Source organism: Aphis gossypii, chromosome X (assembly GCF_020184175.1).
Source record: "Aphis gossypii isolate Hap1 chromosome X, ASM2018417v2, whole genome shotgun sequence".
NCBI classification, from domain to species: domain Eukaryota; kingdom Metazoa; phylum Arthropoda; class Insecta; order Hemiptera; family Aphididae; genus Aphis; species Aphis gossypii.
In genome coordinates this window covers 27,516,630-27,536,407 of record NC_065533.1, presented here as the reverse complement: position 1 = coordinate 27,536,407, position 19,778 = coordinate 27,516,630, and the positions used below count along the sequence as shown (strand labels likewise).

Sequence of the window (19,778 nt, the reverse complement as noted above, 5' to 3'; positions counted from 1 at the left end):
AAATTTTATCAACTAAAATAAATAATATTATTTAGGTACGTTATATTTTTCAAAACATTTTTATTTAACGAATAATTTTGAAGAGTAATAAAGGCGTAATAATAACAAGAACGTATTTTTGTGAAGTTTTCAGAAGTAGTTTTTAAAACTATAACAATGAAAACATCAATAAAATTATATATTTCTTCTTAACAACGATTATGTAACTAAGAAACTTAAGTGGCTGAACTTTTTATAGTTCCTAAAAGTTCTATTTCTGATAATTTAAAAGTACGTAAAATGAATAATATTAGAAACAAAGTAAAAGCACTAACTGTATTGAATTTGAATAAAGAAAAAACTAGTAGTAAAGTTGTTGAAATTTACAGAATTATGGTTTCCACTATAATGTAGAAATGTACGATTTTTGGTTAAATTATACAAAGATAAACATGGCTCTAAATGTAGGTTTACTCGGTAAAGATTAGGTTAATTTTTTTTCTCTTTAAATTTAACCATTTAACTCTATACGTTTCTGAGAAATTATGAAAATAAAACACGCAACCGTATCCATAACTATCATAAAATAAGTATTTATAGATAAGGATTTTCATGCTCTGCAATACATTCATGTACTTTATTCATATTTTGAATTAAAATGAAACAAATTTTATTGAAACAAAAAATCATGTGAAAAAATCCCATAATTTTGAAAAAGACGCAAAACATCCAGAGATTCTCATAGGTACCTCTAAAACTAAGGTTTCTTTTATGTTATGGATTATATTTAAGTTTGGCCATTATTATTTCTAAAATCATAGTTATTTATTTTATAAGCAAAAATACTGTTTAGATATTTTTTTAGAAGAAATAATATCTAAACTCGGCTAGAAATGTATTATTATAAAACGTAATACGGTAAATTTTGTTCGGCACGTAAACTATAAATTAGTAGCTTTTAATTATTTAAACTTTAAAAACTTGAAATCTATCCATAATTTATAGATTATTTTTACCCTCGGTGTTTTTTTTTTGTGTTATCGATTCGACAAAGTATATAATGTGAGTTATACGTAAATAACATGAATATTATCTTTTTGCATAAATATATATACTTTATTTTGTACATCTGATAAGTCTAAAATATAAAAATGATTATAATAACTTACTATCTGTTATACTCCAACTCAGTGTTTCTAGATTTACTTTAAATTTTCCGGTAAAATACTTATATAAGTAATCATTTATTATACAGGAATATTTAAACGACGTTAAAATGTTAATATTTCTCGAAATACAGTCATAGTGACCGATTAAACAAATTTATTATTTATATTTTTATGAATAATTTTTGGAAAATATATCAAACTTTTTAATTGTAATAATATCATATATTATTATAGTTTATTTTGAAAATCGTGATATATTATTGACATTCTAGTAATATCAACGTTCGATTTATAAACATACATATTAAATATTAATTATTTTCAACAAACTTTGGCGAAAATGAGTACAACATTTTCCGATAATGGTGTGGAATTAAATACTTCAAAAAAGTTGGAAATTCAAAAACCTCATGATACACCATGTGGAGCAATCTTAAAAGAAAGCAAGGATGATAAAGAAAACCAAAAATCTACGATAACCAATGAAAGCTCCAAACCTCAACCACGCAGTGATTTGGACCATTTCAAATTACAGCAACGTATTTGCAAGCTGGACAAATTAGGTAAATCAATTCAGTCTTTACCAGGCAAACGAGTACTGGACAAGAGCACATACGAACGGTTAAAAAATGCTTCTGTGGTGGTGACTGCGAAAGAAAAGCAGATGGCCATTCAACAGCATATTGCCAACGAAGAACGGCTTAAGGCTGAAAGTGAAGCTAGAAAAGAACATTTGCAAAAATTTAACATGTTGACAAAAACTAAAGGGCCAAAACTTGCTAAGGTCAGCTGTATATTTTAAATAATTCAACAAATTATAATTATCTAAAGTGACAAAATACCAAAAAAATGATTTTAATTTCTAAACGAAATTATTGATTTGCATATTTTAGTATTATATAGGTATTTTTTTATATTTCATATTTATATTAAAAGTTTGATGAGTGTCATAACTCTCAGTACTGTAATTACCTAGTCATTTATTTATTTGTAGGTTATAACAATTTTCGCTAAATAAGTATTGTTTTTAACAGTTGGACGAAGAAGCGAATAAAAAAACCAACTATCTACTGAATAGAGCATATGAATTAAGACAGGAACAAGAGTACGAAATAAAACAGTGTAACTCGTTAATATTGAGTACCAAATGCCACGCAATTAGATGTGCACAAATTGAAGAAAAAGAACTTATACAGTAAGCAATATAGTTATAACACAGCAGTATTTAATAAATATTTTTTCAACAATACACAATGTAAAAAACAATACCTAGTTCTGAACTAAAAAAAACTGGTGAGTGTTGCAAGTACGCGCGTATGAAGTGAAACTACTTTACTAAGGAAGAAAAAGGAGAAAAAAATTAGTAACGTGACCAACAGGTTGGAATAACAGTTCAGGTAGTCCATCACAGCTGACGACATATTTAAATCGAGGCTTATTGCTCCTAAACTTATTATAGTAATAGTAATAATTTTGTTTCTACAGTAACAATAATAAACGTGTCGTTCTGATCTGTCGATCACATGACTAAATATTTTTGACATACCCTCAGTAAAGAAGTTTCACTTCAAAAGTATCACAAATAATGGTGATAAAATATAAATATATAAATTTATAGTTTTCTAATAATACAGAAAATATACAAGCTATTAAACTTATCGAGCATGTGACTTTTAATTTAACAATCAAACGTTAATTGTGAATAGGTTTTTTTAAATAAATTTCTAATTTATGTTTATTAAATTTACTTTTTTACTTTTACCCCCCCCCCCCCCATCCCAATTTTTTTTAAAATAATACCTTTTAAATCCAATTTTCTACCAGAAACTTTTGAAAATTGAAGCATTTTTAATATCCTAAAATTTGTTTACAGATAAAACACATCATTGTAAAATCAATACATTCATTGCTCCGCTTAGAATCTAAAATGTATAGATAGTACATTAAAACTAAAAACCCGTGGGCAGAGAGTAGTAATTAGTAAACTTTTTATATTCCACGCAAAATTCTGAACCAACATTTCTAGTGTCATCATCTGAATGTTAAAAGTTGTATAGTTTATAAGACTTAATGTATATTTTGTATTATTAGTTTACAAGAATTCAACTTTATTACATAGGCAGTAGGCACATATTATTTAATGCACATTAGGTAGAATGGAAATATTAAAATACGTTTTAGAAAAGAAATGAAACAAGAACAACGTAGATCGGAAGAAATCATGGAACAACAACGTTTATTAGCAGCTAAGGAATACAAAAAAGCAGTAGAAGCTGACAGATTAAAAAAAAAATTACAAGCGACAGAAATTATACAACAAATGAAAGAAAATGAGATCACCAGAGAATGGGATGCTGCTAGAGCTGCAGAAGTATAATCAATAATCGATTAAAAAATACATGAGTTACAATTATTCGTTTAGGATGCAAGGATTCGTACAGAAGCTGCAATCGAGGCTCAACGCGCTGAAGTAATAGATTATAAAAACAAATTGATACAACAGGCTGAGATGAGAAAAGAATTTTTACAAATTAATGCACAGCTAAAAGATTTAAAAACAATAGAAAAAGAATTAGTGAAAGTTGAAATCTTACAGGTATTTGTACAAAAATAAATATATTAAAGCTAGTTTAATTTGTATCTACACACCTTTTGTAATGATAGGATAAGACTGTATTGAATTTACTTGAATTTGCTAAAACTAAATATGTAATAGGTGTGTTGAATTTGATTTTAATGATAATATCATTGTAAATGAAAAACGATTCTGAGCGAAAACGATCTAATATTGCTTAACATATTTCATGATATTTTTAGTGATATAGATATTAAAGCCAATTATTTTACTTTTAATATTATGTTTAGTTAAGTTCTTTGGTATAGTATAAACAGATAATATCTTAAAACTAATCTCAGTATTTTAAAACTGTATTGCGTACTGTAAAATTCATAATATAGATACCTAAGAGCAGTTTTATGTTCCAACAAAATATTTTTGAATTATAACAAAAACATTTATATCATTATTCATGGTTAAAATGTGCAATTTCGTCCAAATTTAAACTAAAAATATGTATTATGTATATAAATTATTGTGATCTTAAGATATTTTTATTCTCAGTATGGACTACTTATAAGGAACATTGTATGAAATTTTCATATCATAGCTATACAAGTACAATATTTTTTACTACAAAACACTTGTAATTTGTAAATTTTCAAGACTTTCACAAATGTTGTAAAATTTTGAACTTCAAATGAAAGTGTTAAAAAAAAAGTTATGACTATGTATTTTTATAATTTTTATACAAGTATAAGGACAACTTATGAGGGATCTTGTACTAAATTTTCAAGGATTTAAACCCAGGAAATGATTTTTAGTTAATGTTTATAGAAAAAAACTTAAAAAATTGAAATTTCTTTTATATATAATCTAAAATACTACCTGTTTTTAAATATATATTGGTATTAATACATAGATACAAGAATACGATCGAAAAAAGAATGAACGGGAAATGGCGTATGAAGAAGAGGTGAAAAAACTTAAAATGTCTAAAGAAAAAGAAATCGCCAAGATTCAAGCAAATCAAAAAGCCTCCCAAGATTTTCAAGCTGCTAAGGATGAGCTAAACGCACTCCGAACACAAGACAAAGTAATTTTTTTAAATAATTTGTAACCCACGTATTGCAATCATAACATATAAATTGGACACATAGGTAGAACGAGAGTGGCGACGTAAGGAACGCGAAGAGGCTATAAGAAAGATAAAACAAAATGAAGATTTGAAGCAAGCTCGAACACGACAAATTGAAGGACAAAGGGAAAGTTATGCTTTTGAAATACAAAGAGAGAAAGAAGAGTTTGACAAAATTATTAAACTTAACGTAGAGGAAATCGAAAGAACCAAAGAATTTGATAGACAAACTAAATTGGTATGATTCTGTTAATTGAAATGATCATATATAATTTTGGTAACAACCTAATTTCTTTGATATTAGAAACTTGATACACACAGGAAAAATTTATTGAAGCAAATCAGTGAAAAGGAATTGGAAAGAATCAAGGAAAGAAAACAGTATTTCCAGGAAGGCGTCATATACCAACAACGTGAAGCTGCTAGGGAAAAAGCATTACGTGCTACGATGAAAAAGAAAGTCGAAGGGCTTAGGTAAAATCTAATATAATATTTATTTATAATGGATTGACAATATTATTATATTCATATTGTTATTTTAGGACATATAATTTACCGACGAAGTATGTACAAGGTGTCGAGAGACAATTAAAATTAAAAGACTGATATCGCAACAACAATGGTTAATAAAAGTACATTTAAATTAATTGTATTATTCTGATCATAATATTATACCAACCGAATAGTGTTATTGATAAATAATAATATTTATGAACTTAAAATAAAATAAATTGCAAATTATGGGTAGGTACAATAAAAATATATTATTATATTATATTATTTTTAGTCATACCAGAGTTAACTAATATAGTAACAAACATAATTTATTTTAAAAAAATTATTTTATTTTTAGAAGTATACTAATGTTAAATAATTTTAAAAGGTACTCTGTGTTTTAGTTTGTTCTAAAAAACATTTATATACATGAATAAATAAAAAATATGTATATATCTATTAAATAAAATGTATCATATTGGGATCATATATGAGTCATGTTATCAATTAATAATTATAAATCTCAAACAAAATACAGTGTTTACTGTCCCAGCTCATGCTTTATAGGTCAAGTATACTATAAATATTAAACAAAAGTAAGAATTGTACAGTAGTATGTCTGTCATTTAGTAAAACCTTATATGTGCGTTGTGTTTTAATAATAATAATATTTTATTACGAAGTAATATTCCAATTAATTTACAATATAAAATAATTACAGTATATTGAGCACATTTGTAATGTGTTACACAAATAAACAAATATAATTAATATAATATATAATAATAGAAAGTAAAAATATAAAATATGACAATTAAATAATTAATACAATATTGTTATTATTATTCAATTCCAGTTATATTAGAAGGGTAGTAATAGACATGTAGTTAGTGTTAATACTAGATAAATAAAAAGTACATCTCTCTAGCATTTTAGATCTTGAACGGAGTGATGAATGTATTGATTCTACAATGATGTGTTTTTTTTTTTTTTTGATTAATCGGCATAATGTTTTTGCTTAATATTTAGTCTATTTATTTGTTTGTGTCTGTGTATAGCATAACTAGTCGAAAAAATGCTACAATTTCAAACTTTGGGGGTGGTTTCCGATGGCAAAGTGAATATCCTTGGTGCATTATAGAGGTCAAAAATAAACATTTTCCAACAGTTTTTAAAAAAAATCAGAAAAAAACAAAAAAAAAAAAGTGACGAAAAAACATTTTTCCATAAGTTTAGGTTACAATAATTATAAAAGAACTTAAATGTTGGTGTATTCAAGCCATTAAAACATAAACCACCTTTTTAACCAACCACTGGAAATTATATCCTAGGCTAACAAATCATCTTCGTTTAGAATCGTTTTTTGTATAATATAATATCTATCATTAGACTCAAATATACCTAACACTCCTATAATATATAATAATGATCCAAAATGCACCTAATGTAGGTACAGCAGAGCGGTACCCGCTTACCTGCTTTTTTCACAATTATTTTTAAATCAATACGTTCTAAAAGCTCTGGGCAGTCAATTAATTATGTAGTAGTTTAAAAAGAAATTTTGATTTTAACATGTTAAATCTATTATTTAAGGGAATTATATTTAAAAAAAAAACTAATATTAATATTCCCTGCAGAATCAGAGCGTCTTTCAAAATTACACTTAATAGTTAATTATCTTAATAAATTATTTTGGACACTAGATAGGTAGACTTTTGTTTTGATAAATACTATCTGAGAGCCAAATTAATGAGGTATAATTAATATAAGAACGTACTAGAAAACAATATTTTATTTTTAAAGCAGAACTATCATTAAAATCACTACAAATGCGTTTTAATAATTCCAACTTCATAAAAGATTTATTACGAATAAAATCAACATGATAACTGAAATAAAATTTTGCGTTAAATACCTAATACTTAATAGTTTCGTATATTATAAAGTTATAATATTATTTTTGCCTTTTTTCATTGTAAAAATAATTGTTCTGTCAAGGTCTGAGAAAATTCAGAATTTAACTCTTTAAATAATCCATAAATTAATCATTTTTTTAACCAGTAGATGGCGTATGTGCCAATAATTTTATTATTATTAGAAAAATATAAAGTTACATAATATTTCAGTAGTACAATTTAGGTACATTTTATTTTAGAGCAATAATTTATAAGTTATGTGTAATAAAATAGAATACCTAAGAAATAAAATAATAGGATTTTTGATAAATCTGTATATTTATTTCATTAACATTTTATACAGTACTGTATCTGTACAGTACTAAAACGTAAACCAGAGGTGTGAAATAGTAAGAATCCGATCGACGTGAAATTTCTTACCGTCACAAAGGCGCGACACGATTTTTACATAGCAACCGGTTGCTATAACAACCAGTTGCTATAAACAATCACCGTCTCGAGTGGTAACATTCTCGGTGTCGCAAAAATTAACAGAATACCCCAGCCATAAGACATATACATGTCAAAAATAAATAAAGATTTATCCTCAGTCCGTTCCCAGACAGATTTTTGCTTTTTTGACTTTTGGATTTTTTTTTTTTTTAATTATCGTTTCGTTTATTTCGAAGTAATAACGTTAGAAATTTGATGCGTTGAAAGCACAAACAAAATTCTCTGATTATAAAAAGATTCAAGATCGAAAAACTGAAGAATGCGAGGAATTTCAGACGAAATATTACTTTTTAATAATAGCAAAATAAATAAATAACAAAAATATATATATATGTTATAATATTATATTCGTGTCGCGCCTTTGTGACAGTAAAACATTTTATGTCGGTTGGATTCTTGCCATTTCACACCTGTGGTTTACGTTTTAATACTGTAGAAATATAGTACTGTATACAATGTTAATAAAAATAAATATAAAGATTTATTAATTTTTGGTGCGGTGGCCAGTGCATCATCGTTTATCAATAGTATTTTTATTTTTGACTATGATTTAACTTATTTAAGTTATACACCCAAAAAAACTCATATATTATCCTTTATGATAAAACCTCACAGGAATTCATGTTGAAGTTTTAATATATAAATTAATTTAGATTTTGATTTAGAAAAAAACATCATTACCAATCAATTACCCAAAATAATAATCAACATTAGCAATTAAATTACTGGTATACTTACTTACAACTTACTGTCATAATATATCCTATATATAACATTACAATTTACTAAACATATTTAAATAATATAAAATGATATCAAGACTTAAATAAAGAAAAAATAACTTTAAGTATTAAATATATTATGGTGAATTTGATTTGAAAACTAGAAATCACTGTAAAAGTTTATAATCCAGAGACCACGGTGTCATATTTTATATACTTGATTTCGTAGATAAAAATCTAATTTTGAATTATTGAAGAAAGTACTACTCGTTAAGTTGTTATGATGTTAAAACTTTTAAAATCAATTACGTATTAAAGTGTTTATATCTCCTTTAACCTAGTTAATATTTTATAATATTAATAGCATCCGACTTAAAAACTATCCGTCGGAAACTAGGGAAATAAACGGCATTGTTGAATTTATGATTATTATATTATTAATAGACTTTCTTCGTAAACTTTCATCAAAAAAAAAAAAAATAACTAAATGAAAATATTGATATAAATTATTTTTTACAGCATAACTTAAATTCAATCATTAAACAAAATAAATAAAATTACCTATTAATTAAAAGAAAATATATAATACATAGGCAATTAATATATATATTATATAATAATTTATAATTATGAAATTATAATTAAATTTTACATATTTGAATTTTTTTTTGCATAAGACACTACCTACTAATCTATAATAATTATTATTAATAATCAGTTTTAAAATGCATTTGAAAGCTTTTTTTTAAGAGAACTCAGTTTATTAGTTAAACTCAAATACTTCCTACATTTCTAATAACCATATAAGACTGAAAATAAAATTTGTCTAAGAATGTGTTATAAATTTCTAAAGAGCAGGTACACATTGTAGAGACGTAGGTCAAAAATGCAGTCGGACACAATTTTAAACTTACTGACGTGATGAAAGATAATAGAATTTTACGACCACCGCTGCAATGCGTGGACCTTTAATAGGTACATGTTTTTATAATTTATTATAATTTTATCAATTTAAATAAATATTGTATTGTATAATTATTTTATTTTTCCTTGAATATAAATGTACATATAGGGAGATATGTAAAAATCAAATACAATCTTTAAGAATTATTTAATGAATATATAATTTAAAATTATTAAAATAATGCAATTTTAAATTTTTTTTATTTAATGGATTACCTTACAACAAATGTAATATATGTAACTTAGTTAATATTTGGTATTTCAATTTGTTGATTCATTCTATATTAAAAATAAACAAAATATAAATCAATAAAAATAGATTTAAAAAAAAACAAGAATGAACAATTCTATAATTAAGGAATTTAGCAATTTATTTTAATATTCGAAAACGTATACAGTGAAACCACTTAATAATAGACATTCTTATATTCTGTCATCTAAATTTTATCTGCTATTTAGAAGAGTCTACTATTTAAATGGAAGAGGGTGGTAAATGAAAAAAAATAATACACATATCATTATGTATATTAATATTAGGTATTTTTATGCATGGATATACTTTTATAGTTGTATGTATTAATATTAAAAGAAAGCTATTTTAAGACGGATAAAATAATTTATAATACCTAGTATAATAGCTTGTAAAATGTACATTTTAATGAAATAAAACTACATAGGTAGATAATAATTACAATAAAAATTATCATAATCTAGCCATAAAAATATCCACTATTTTGAAATTTTTATTGAGGGTAGTTTCACTGTAATCAAATTAACAAAAAATCAAACTTATGTCCTTAAGTGGTCACTTTTGATATCATTATACACTCATGTTTTCAATTCTTTATTTATATTTATTTTCAAGTTTAATTATTATACATTGTTAATATTTTTAATTAAAGAAAAATAAATTTAAAATAATATATTATATTATTTTTATATATTTGACTCGATACAAAGAAATATATGTGTATACTTTTTATGTTTGTATTGTAATTTAATTAATTGGTTATATATATTTTATGAACAACGAAGAAACTTAAGAACCAAATATAATTCGTTATTCTTATATGTGACCCGAATCAGAAAAGGAGTTTGCGCTCACAATACTAGTTGGGTGATTTTTCCACCCTTCGCTCGTTGGCTCTTCCGTATAAAAGCTGGAATTGTCATAATATTGCTCAGAATCTATTTAGTATACTTCGTACTCTTACGTCCATCGTCTTACGTCGTCTACCTATACACATCTTGAAAGTAAGTTTTTTTTTTTAAATTTTTTTCAATTTGAGTTGAAAAAAATTAAATTAATGAATTATATACTGTAAATATACTTATTAATACTTGTAAGCTATAATACTCGTTATAGTTAAGTTGTTACTTATAATAGACATTAAAATAAAAATAGTTATTTTATTTATTTATTTTTATGATATAATAATATATATATCGGCTAATGTATATTATATTGGATTATATATTTGTATGTAATAGTTAACTGTTTAAAAATAGTTTCTTAAAAAATAAATACTCATGAAATTATTAATATATTAACTAACAAAAAATATATAACTATCAAATAAATAATTAAAAATGAATATATTTACTAATATCTGTTAGATATTACAAGTAGGTTTCAATAAAAATATTTTTTATATACTTTTATCATTTGTTACAATTTGTACTATGTAAATTAAAAACTAACAAGATTTTATAAAGAAATAATTAAATCAACTCAATAAACAATCATCAGCATGCTTGAAAAATTCTATAATTTATCCCTTAGAAATAAATAACTATTTAAAATACGAGTATACATCATGACAGTATGCATCTTATCTACCATAATTAGTATTTGACGTTTATTAAATATTACTCGCGCAACTAAATACGTTTTAGAATAAAAATAAAAATATTTTTTTTCTTATAAATTGTAATACAAATTAACTGTTAAATGCCTGCATTTTATTTTTTGATATAAATGATTATAAGTATAAAAATGTTTTAAAGGTAATATTTTGTTATTAGAAGAATAAAAGTTTTAGTCACAAGGTTTTTAAAGAAATAAACACAATGTGAAACAAAAACAATATTATAATGTATATGATAAGATTTTGATTACTATTGAATAAAAACAATTACATATATAATATATAGGTTTTATATATTAATATTAATAAAATAATTATACTATTTCTTGGTTTTTATTTTATTAAATACTAGGTACATAAATAAAGCTAATGATTTTATTTTGTGTTAATCTTATAAGCTTTAGTTATGAGCTAAAATTAAAATGACTTTAAGTTCATTGCTATTATTAATACGCCTTTTAAATCACACCGATTTAATTAAAAAATATAACAGCTAAGAATTTGCATCAATATAAATAATGACAATCCGTAAATAATAAATAATAAAAAATAACCTTTTGTAAACTCTTTTGAAAGTATAAATGATTATTTGAAACGGTAAATAAATAAAAATAAATATTTCCATTATTATTTGTTACTTTTCCATTAAAAAAATGATATTTAATAAATAAACCATAATCACTTTTAAAATAAAAACACCATTATTTAATTGGTTTAATATTTTATAATAAGCTATGTTAGATATAAATCACATAAATTACCACTTTATTTAGCCATAATTCAATTAGTATTTATTTGTTTATCAATCATTTGCATCGCAATAGTCCCTGGTTTGGGATAGATTTTCTACATATTTATTTATTAGAATAATTAATGACCAACAAATACGATAGTATGATTAAAATATATCAAATTTTATAGTGTAAAGATAAGCGACAAAGATGAATTTTGTTGTAATTATGAGATAGACATTTGGTCAATATTTTGATTCAGCCAATATTTATTTAATTGATAAATACTTAAAACATAGGTATTTATTTTGATAAAAATTAATAAATATAATATAATTTAAGCAATAATCTATATAAGACAAAAAAAAAAATTAAATCCTATAATTAAATTCTAATTGTTGTTTTAAAATATTCTTTACCAAAACAAAAAAAACAAACACAGTTGTAATACTTATATGGCTTTATAATTACGTTAAATTGAATAATAATAAGATAACAATGTAAAATGTTTAACAAATATAGCTATTTTAATAGAATATCATGACTTTTTTTAACTCAGTATAAAAATTAATTACAAATTTACGGTTTAAATATAAAATATATTTAAGTATAATTTATGATATTACATTCAATTTGATGTTCTATGAAATGATTTTTTTCTAAGATTTTGCATATATTTTTTAAGATTCATATTTCAATTAATGATTAGGTATAGGTTGAGTTATTGCAAATTGAAAATATTATTAGTATAAAGACTATATGTATATGATACATTATTTTGAGTACTAGTCGGTTACCTACAATTAAGTACAATTTGATAAAATACAACATAAACGTGATACTCAAATTAGAGATAGGTAGTCATATTAATTCATTCTGTTGCGTATATGAATTATTATAAATTATGAAACAATTATTTTATTAATCGCCTATTCATTATTTTTACTTATGAGTCATTTTAACAAACACAAAATAGGAATTATGGTACTTCCTAGTACCAACTGATAATATATATATTATATATAAAAAAAACAATTACAGATATGACAGATAAGTATTTCGAATATTTTTGAGTTTTATGAAATTGTTTTAGATTAATGAACAACAAAAAAACTGTATACACGAGGAAATTAATATAATCAATCCAAATTTAAATATATACCTAAGTGATTTTATTAACAATAATTGTAAGTCTTTGGTAATTGATTTGATTTCCAATTTAAATCGATAGAATTCCACGCATCTAATTAACTCGTATTGTTTAAATATACCATTTAGTAAATTCGTCCTGGAAATTTACGCTGACCGTGAAAAACGCAAAGTCGAATTTTCTCCAACAGACAATTGCCAACACATTCTGTGGTTAACAAATATGAATAACCATAGGGTTTTTGAATAATAGCTGCTAGGTGCAACGTTTTATTGTACCTATAAGTATACACTCCAAACATACATTATAGGTCATTATGTAAACACATTATTACGTTAACGACAGCTATTGTTTTAATGTAATGTGAAACACTGGAATGTGTTCTAAGATGAATTTCATAAATAACTACTAACTGTTCCAGGTTACCGCCTAAACACTATATTATTTTAATTTTAATGTATGTGTTGTTACAACCAATCGGTAATAAAAAATAAAAAATAAAAATAAAACCTTCTGGATATAATATAATATTACCTAAATGAATGCACTTCTATGAAATAATTGTTTTGTATGATATTTAATATTACCTACTGGCTTCTGTCTATATTATGTATGTACGACGTACGTAATATTATATTTTATTTGTTCGTTTTCGAAACTACGCGTTAACATAGAAAAAAACATTTAAGACTTAAATGGAAATAATAATGTGCAATAAGTATCCTGCTATGTGACTAGTTGATTTCATTACATTATGACTTTGATAATAACTTTTAATAGCTTTACCAGAAATTTAAATAACATTAGTAAAACAAATAGAAAATTAATAAAATCCTGTATCTTATTTTGATAACTACATTAATTAATATACAATCAGCAATCCTAATCTATATTCTTATTTTTTTAATTTAAAATGTGACATTAAGTTTACTGAATATAATATATTTTGGTTTGTTATTTTACACATTTATAAGAAATATTTTAATTATTTTTAATCCCAGAAATTAAAGATGAAGTACTTCATTACCATGTTTGTGGTTTTCCATATATCTTTCAATGTGCTGAAAATGACGTCAACTGCATCGCCTCTAGATAACTACTCTGATAAAGATCCGTTTGGTAAGTATAGAATTCAATATTCAAATATTTCAAAACATTTAATATTTGACTAGGAATGTAATAACAGTGTTGTGGTAAGTAGCTAAGGTCAAACATTTTAATAAAAAAGGCAATAGCTCTATTTTTTAAATTAATATTTTTAGTATATTTGTACTAGGTTTATAAAAAATAACATTAATAACAGTGATAATTTCAAATACAATAATATTACCCTAAAAATTTTATTTTTACTATTATAAAAATTAGTTGAGTTAATTGCCGGTTTTAATATTTTCAATGTTTATTACAGGTATTATTATGTATATTTTTTCAAGAATTTATTTTATAAAAAACTATAAAATATAATTCTAATAATTTTCTAAGAAATAAGATTTACTTATAAATTATTGTCTAACTAAGAAAGCTGATGTTCAGGAATTTCATTTTTTTTTGTTATACAATAACGGAATGCACAAATATTTGTTGTGTATTATTGATATTCAAACCTCAATATTAATAATCTACTTCATTAAACGAACAGTAAAATAATCTTCGTAAAATACAATTATTAAAAATGCATAACAATTAATAATATTTATGGGTACATATTTTATCATATTTGTGTTTAAAACTTATAATTTAAAGTTATAATAATTAATTATACCTTATTCATAATGAATATCAATAATAATAAACAATAACACAATCACTGCATATTTGATATAGGTTTTAGGTAGTATTATTAAGATACGTTATTTAAATAAGCAAATCGATTCAACAGTATTTTAAACTTTATAATGTATTTATACTTTATTACATATTAAGTAGTACTAATGTAGGTACTATACAATATATTTATTAGAATCCTGTGAAAATTAATAATAATCTATTATTATTATTATTATTAATTGAATTACAATTTATAGAAAAAGTATAGTGTGTTATAGGTATAGTGATTTTATATTATGTTTTTATCATACTATTTAAATACATAACTATATTTTTAAATTTTAAAGTATTTTTTTTTTTTAAACAGCACTTCTTAATTAGATTGGGAGATTCTAATTTGAATTCTCTGTGTTCTTCTTCATACTAGACAGTGTTCCTTAGACATAATAATTATATGACGGTTTACTCACCACGACTAACACTATAAAGGCAAATCCACGTGTATAGTATTATATGAAGACAAAAGTATCCCACACAAAATTTAATTTTACATTATTGTATGATATTATATTGTTTCGTATTCTACTCATTTTATTAAGTTTAATATCTTATTACAATATTTGATAACCTTATTTTTTCTGTTCTTAACTCTTTTATATATTTTATTATATCATGCGGCTCCCTACTTTTTTTATCGTTGGTTACCTATGATTTCGTCCATTTACTAAATTTAAAATACCAATTCCTTTAGGATTCTGATCTAACGTTAACTATAATATGATTAATGCCTATACGTAGGTATCTAATTAGCACTCATTTTTATTTAGTACATTCAATTGCAATACAATTAAATCAATTCAGATTACATACCTACCTAATGTATTTTTATTTAAATCCTTTGACACTCATTGAACAATAAATACTAAACGACATTATATAGACAATCATATTCAAATAGTGCCATGTAATATTAATAGTAATAGCATATATCTGTACTTTTCCCCATAAAGAGCATAATCATCTATTGTAAGTTTTTCTTTACAATAAATTATTATTATTATTACACATATATTTTATGAAAACTCAATTTCGAAACCAATTTATACAATTATACGGTCTATAAAAAGGGTCACAAAAATCTTAATTATACGTATACCTTCTTAGCACTCTTGGTTATTGTGGCCTTGATAAAGATATTATATTATTTTACATTTATTGAATAATACAAAAATAACTTCGTAAATTTAGTTACTTGGTTTGATTATTTAATACTTCTTGTGTGTAGCTGACAGCTGTAAAGGTAAAAGGTATAGACGATAGAAACACAATATACATAATACATATTAATAATTTCATTGTTTGATATTATGATACAACATAATAATATAATTTATTAATGGACTAAAAATAATTAATAATTGACTTTTATGGTTTTTAAATAAAATCTGTTAACAAGTTGTTGAAAATTAGTTCAACTATCAGAATTTATCAGTAAATTATTTTTAATGTTTAATCCAAATTAACACAACTTGACTAAACATTTTAAAGTTCAGATATAGATATTTATTAATATTTTGTGACAAAATATGAGATAAAGAAAAAACTATAATTCAAAATAAAGCTGTTCAATTTTATAGAAAACAATAATTAAAAGCTAAAATTAAATGCTTCACATATTGTTTATAAATTTGACGTACTTATTCAAATAAACCGTACACGTGCATGAGCATTGAGCATATTATGATAACTATTATTTTATTATTCCTTAGATTTTTGTACTTAAAATGATTTAAATGAAATTTAATAACTCTTTATTTTATTAATTAATATATTGTTATAGTAAGATTTACATATTTAAAAAATATAAGAATCGAAAAACGACAAGTAGATATACCTACTTTTATTTTTGTTTTAGAAGAAAATGAAGTTGCACTATTTACAGACATAGAAGACTACGTGGATAAGGATGTAAAAAACGATGGATTGGTTTTAGCTTTTCCTGATATACAAAAAAGGTAAGAACCTACATATAGTGATACAATAATTATTAAAATATAATTTCTTCATTGAATTAATTTGTTACATACAATTAAAGAACATTTTTTATGGAAATAATATAATAGTAAATATTTTCTATTTTATCTATTTTTTTTTTTTTGTTAAACAAGGAAAACTTCGACTCATAAGGTATTTCGTAGATATTGTGTGCCAAGAGGAGGAAATTGCGATCACAGGCGCAAGTACTGCTGTAACAGTAGTTCCTGTCGTTGCAATCTTTGGGGAGCGAATTGCAAATGTCAAAGAATGGGAATCTTTCAGAGGTGGGGAAAGTAAATAAGTTAGAATTCTAATGATTAATTTAAAAATTTTTTCGAAATTAACTCTTTCTTCCAAAACAAAGAATATCTTTTTGTTTCGATTTCAAAGGTGTAATAAATACATTTGTATTAATCGTTTGTCATTTATCTTGTTTTCTATACAATAAAACAACTAATACCTGATAGTCTACAATTGATTGTTTTTTTTTTTTAATAAAAGTTGATCATATATCATTATAACTATACTTTTATTAGTATAGTATATGATATTATCTTTTTTTTTTTATTAGTTTTCTGCATTATATTTATGTTGAGAAAAAAAATGATTTTTTTTTACCTCCAATTCAAACTGAAGTTTTTTTTTTTTAAATAAACCATATCATTTATTACTAATAATTATATTTTTTATAATAGGTGAGTCTAATGATTTTTTTAATCAAAATACTTTATAAATAGGTTATTACAAGGTTGAAATCAAATAATGTAGGTCATCATAATGTGTTTAAATAATATCGTAAACATGGTTTCACATACACTGGTTGAAAAAAATGTATAAACACTGCTTTCAAAAACTTTTATTGACTAAAGCTTAATCTACCTACTGTATAGAATTTATAGTTTATGATTATGATATTTTTAGAATTTAAATTATACAAAATTAGCAAAATTATTTTGATTCATTGATTATATAGTAATCATACATTTCATAATTTGTAAGTAAATTTAAGTAATTAACACCGATAGGTTCTGAATGTTGATTCTCAATATCAAATAAAATTAAATATAACAAAGATAAACATTTAGATATAAATATAATATTATAAAACTAAGATACAATAAATAATAACCCATAAATTCAGTAAATTGAACGAAATGTTATAGTTTTTTGAACAATTTGAATGGTGAAGTTTAAATATTGCTTATACGTAATTCATATTCTTGAAAAGGCTTAATCAATATTAATATGGTTAGTGTAAAGTTTAATAATTAAATAATTAAAAAATAAAAAGCTTTACACTAACCATATTAATATTGATTATTTCTTCAAATGTTTTCAAGACTCCAGTATCCCGTGTATTAAACTATGAACCACCAAAATGTAATAGGGATATGGAGTTTTGTATAATTTCAAAATTACTAAAGTAAAAACTAATTACGTAATTATTATTTAGCATCTTTTTAAAATAAGTTATAATAACCGTAAAATGCTAAACATATGTTACATTGATTATGAATACAATATTCTTGAGTTAAGTGCGATCACTTTTCAGCGCTTTCATTTTATTACCTACTTTTATTTCACATAAATTTACTTTTTTCAGCTTTTTACAATAGTAACAATATGACTATGTATTACACGCACAACAGTAATGCCTAATCTAACTTAACGTGTTTGGTGTCGTCTTGTATTTTAAATTCTATGATGAAAATGTAGGTACAATTATTTTAACAGTTATTATACCTATAGTATGATACGTAAAAAATATTATTCTAAAGTGATGCTATAAAAAACACGATTGTCCGTTATAAGATCACGTATATTGTATTATAATTATATCTATCTAAATATTTTTTCCAAAATCCTAGACACCCACCTGAGCAACTAATATTCTCATATCTCATCCGTACATCCCCCCAGAATCTTAACCTATACTATAAGTTATATATAGGACGAGTGCACAGGTTTGGTAAATATCTATATAATGGTATTTTCCCCTACAAGCGTAGGTTATTTTATCCCTGAGGCTATCAGGATCTGCAAGTGGCAGCAAAGCGCAGTATTCGTATACGTAATCACTATATATATAATATATATCTAATATCGCAATATTGTGTATACTACTCTCACCTCGTCGTCTTATCCTGAAGATTTATTCAAACGAGGATTTTAACTTTAAATATTCTATTTAAATATCCCGTTGTTTACTTCTTGAATTGTTATATTTTCTGTTGTACTTAAATAATAATAATAAAGTACAAAATGCCGAAACTGTTATTAATATATCGAATACTATTAATAACTGATATTGTGAATAGATTGTTGATATACGTTACATAATTTCAATTAAATATTAGAATATTAAATTAATTCCAAATTTCCGAATGAAAAAGGAAGTTTAAAAAATGAAGTTCTTACGTAAAATAATATATAATATTTAAAAAAAATCCAATAAATTCTTTTCTGCCACTATAAATTTGAAATTAATGTTTAGGTACTTAACAAAAATACTTAAATTATTTTACAAATGCAATATTATAAACAATTATAGTAACCGCGAATGTACCATATTATATATTTAATCTTAAACTTTTTAAATATATAATAAAATATTGAACTAAATCAATTAAAGTATACCTGTGGAATAAATCGTATCTACTGTTATTGAAATTGTTTTTGATATTCACTCGCATACTTTGCTTTAATATTTTCAATAAAATCCTTTACTGCAGTGTATACTGTATAACAAAGAAGAGACTCAAATAAATAGCAAAAAATAATTAGACCGTGAACG

At 23.7% G+C, this 19,778-nt stretch overlaps 2 protein-coding genes across 3 annotated transcripts; both read left to right on the top strand.

The window, feature by feature from the left end:
* Positions 1–599: 599 nt before the first annotated feature.
* On the top strand, positions 600–5,526 carry LOC114127886 (cilia- and flagella-associated protein 45-like). 2 transcript variants are annotated; one of them, XM_050207817.1, is made up of 9 exons: positions 600–724; positions 1,421–1,932; positions 2,183–2,343; positions 3,330–3,519; positions 3,571–3,744; positions 4,628–4,801; positions 4,866–5,081; positions 5,148–5,317; positions 5,386–5,526. In XM_050207817.1, exons 2-9 carry the CDS (start codon positions 1,489–1,491, stop codon positions 5,447–5,449), a joined length of 1,593 nt encoding a protein of 530 aa, XP_050063774.1. In that variant the 5' UTR covers positions 600–724; positions 1,421–1,488; the 3' UTR covers positions 5,450–5,526. The 2 variants fall into 2 exon arrangements, with proteins under 2 accessions (XP_050063774.1, XP_027848043.1); XM_027992242.2 differs by lacking the exon at positions 600–724 and having other exon boundaries at positions 1,386–1,932.
* Positions 5,527–10,608: 5,082 nt separating this feature from the next.
* On the top strand, positions 10,609–17,458 carry LOC114127883 (uncharacterized). Its single transcript, XM_027992234.2, has 4 exons — positions 10,609–10,685; positions 14,182–14,299; positions 16,863–16,962; positions 17,116–17,458. Exons 2-4 carry the CDS (start codon positions 14,191–14,193, stop codon positions 17,279–17,281), a joined length of 375 nt encoding a protein of 124 aa, XP_027848035.1. The 5' UTR covers positions 10,609–10,685; positions 14,182–14,190; the 3' UTR covers positions 17,282–17,458.
* The last annotated feature ends 2,320 nt before the right edge of the window (positions 17,459–19,778 follow it).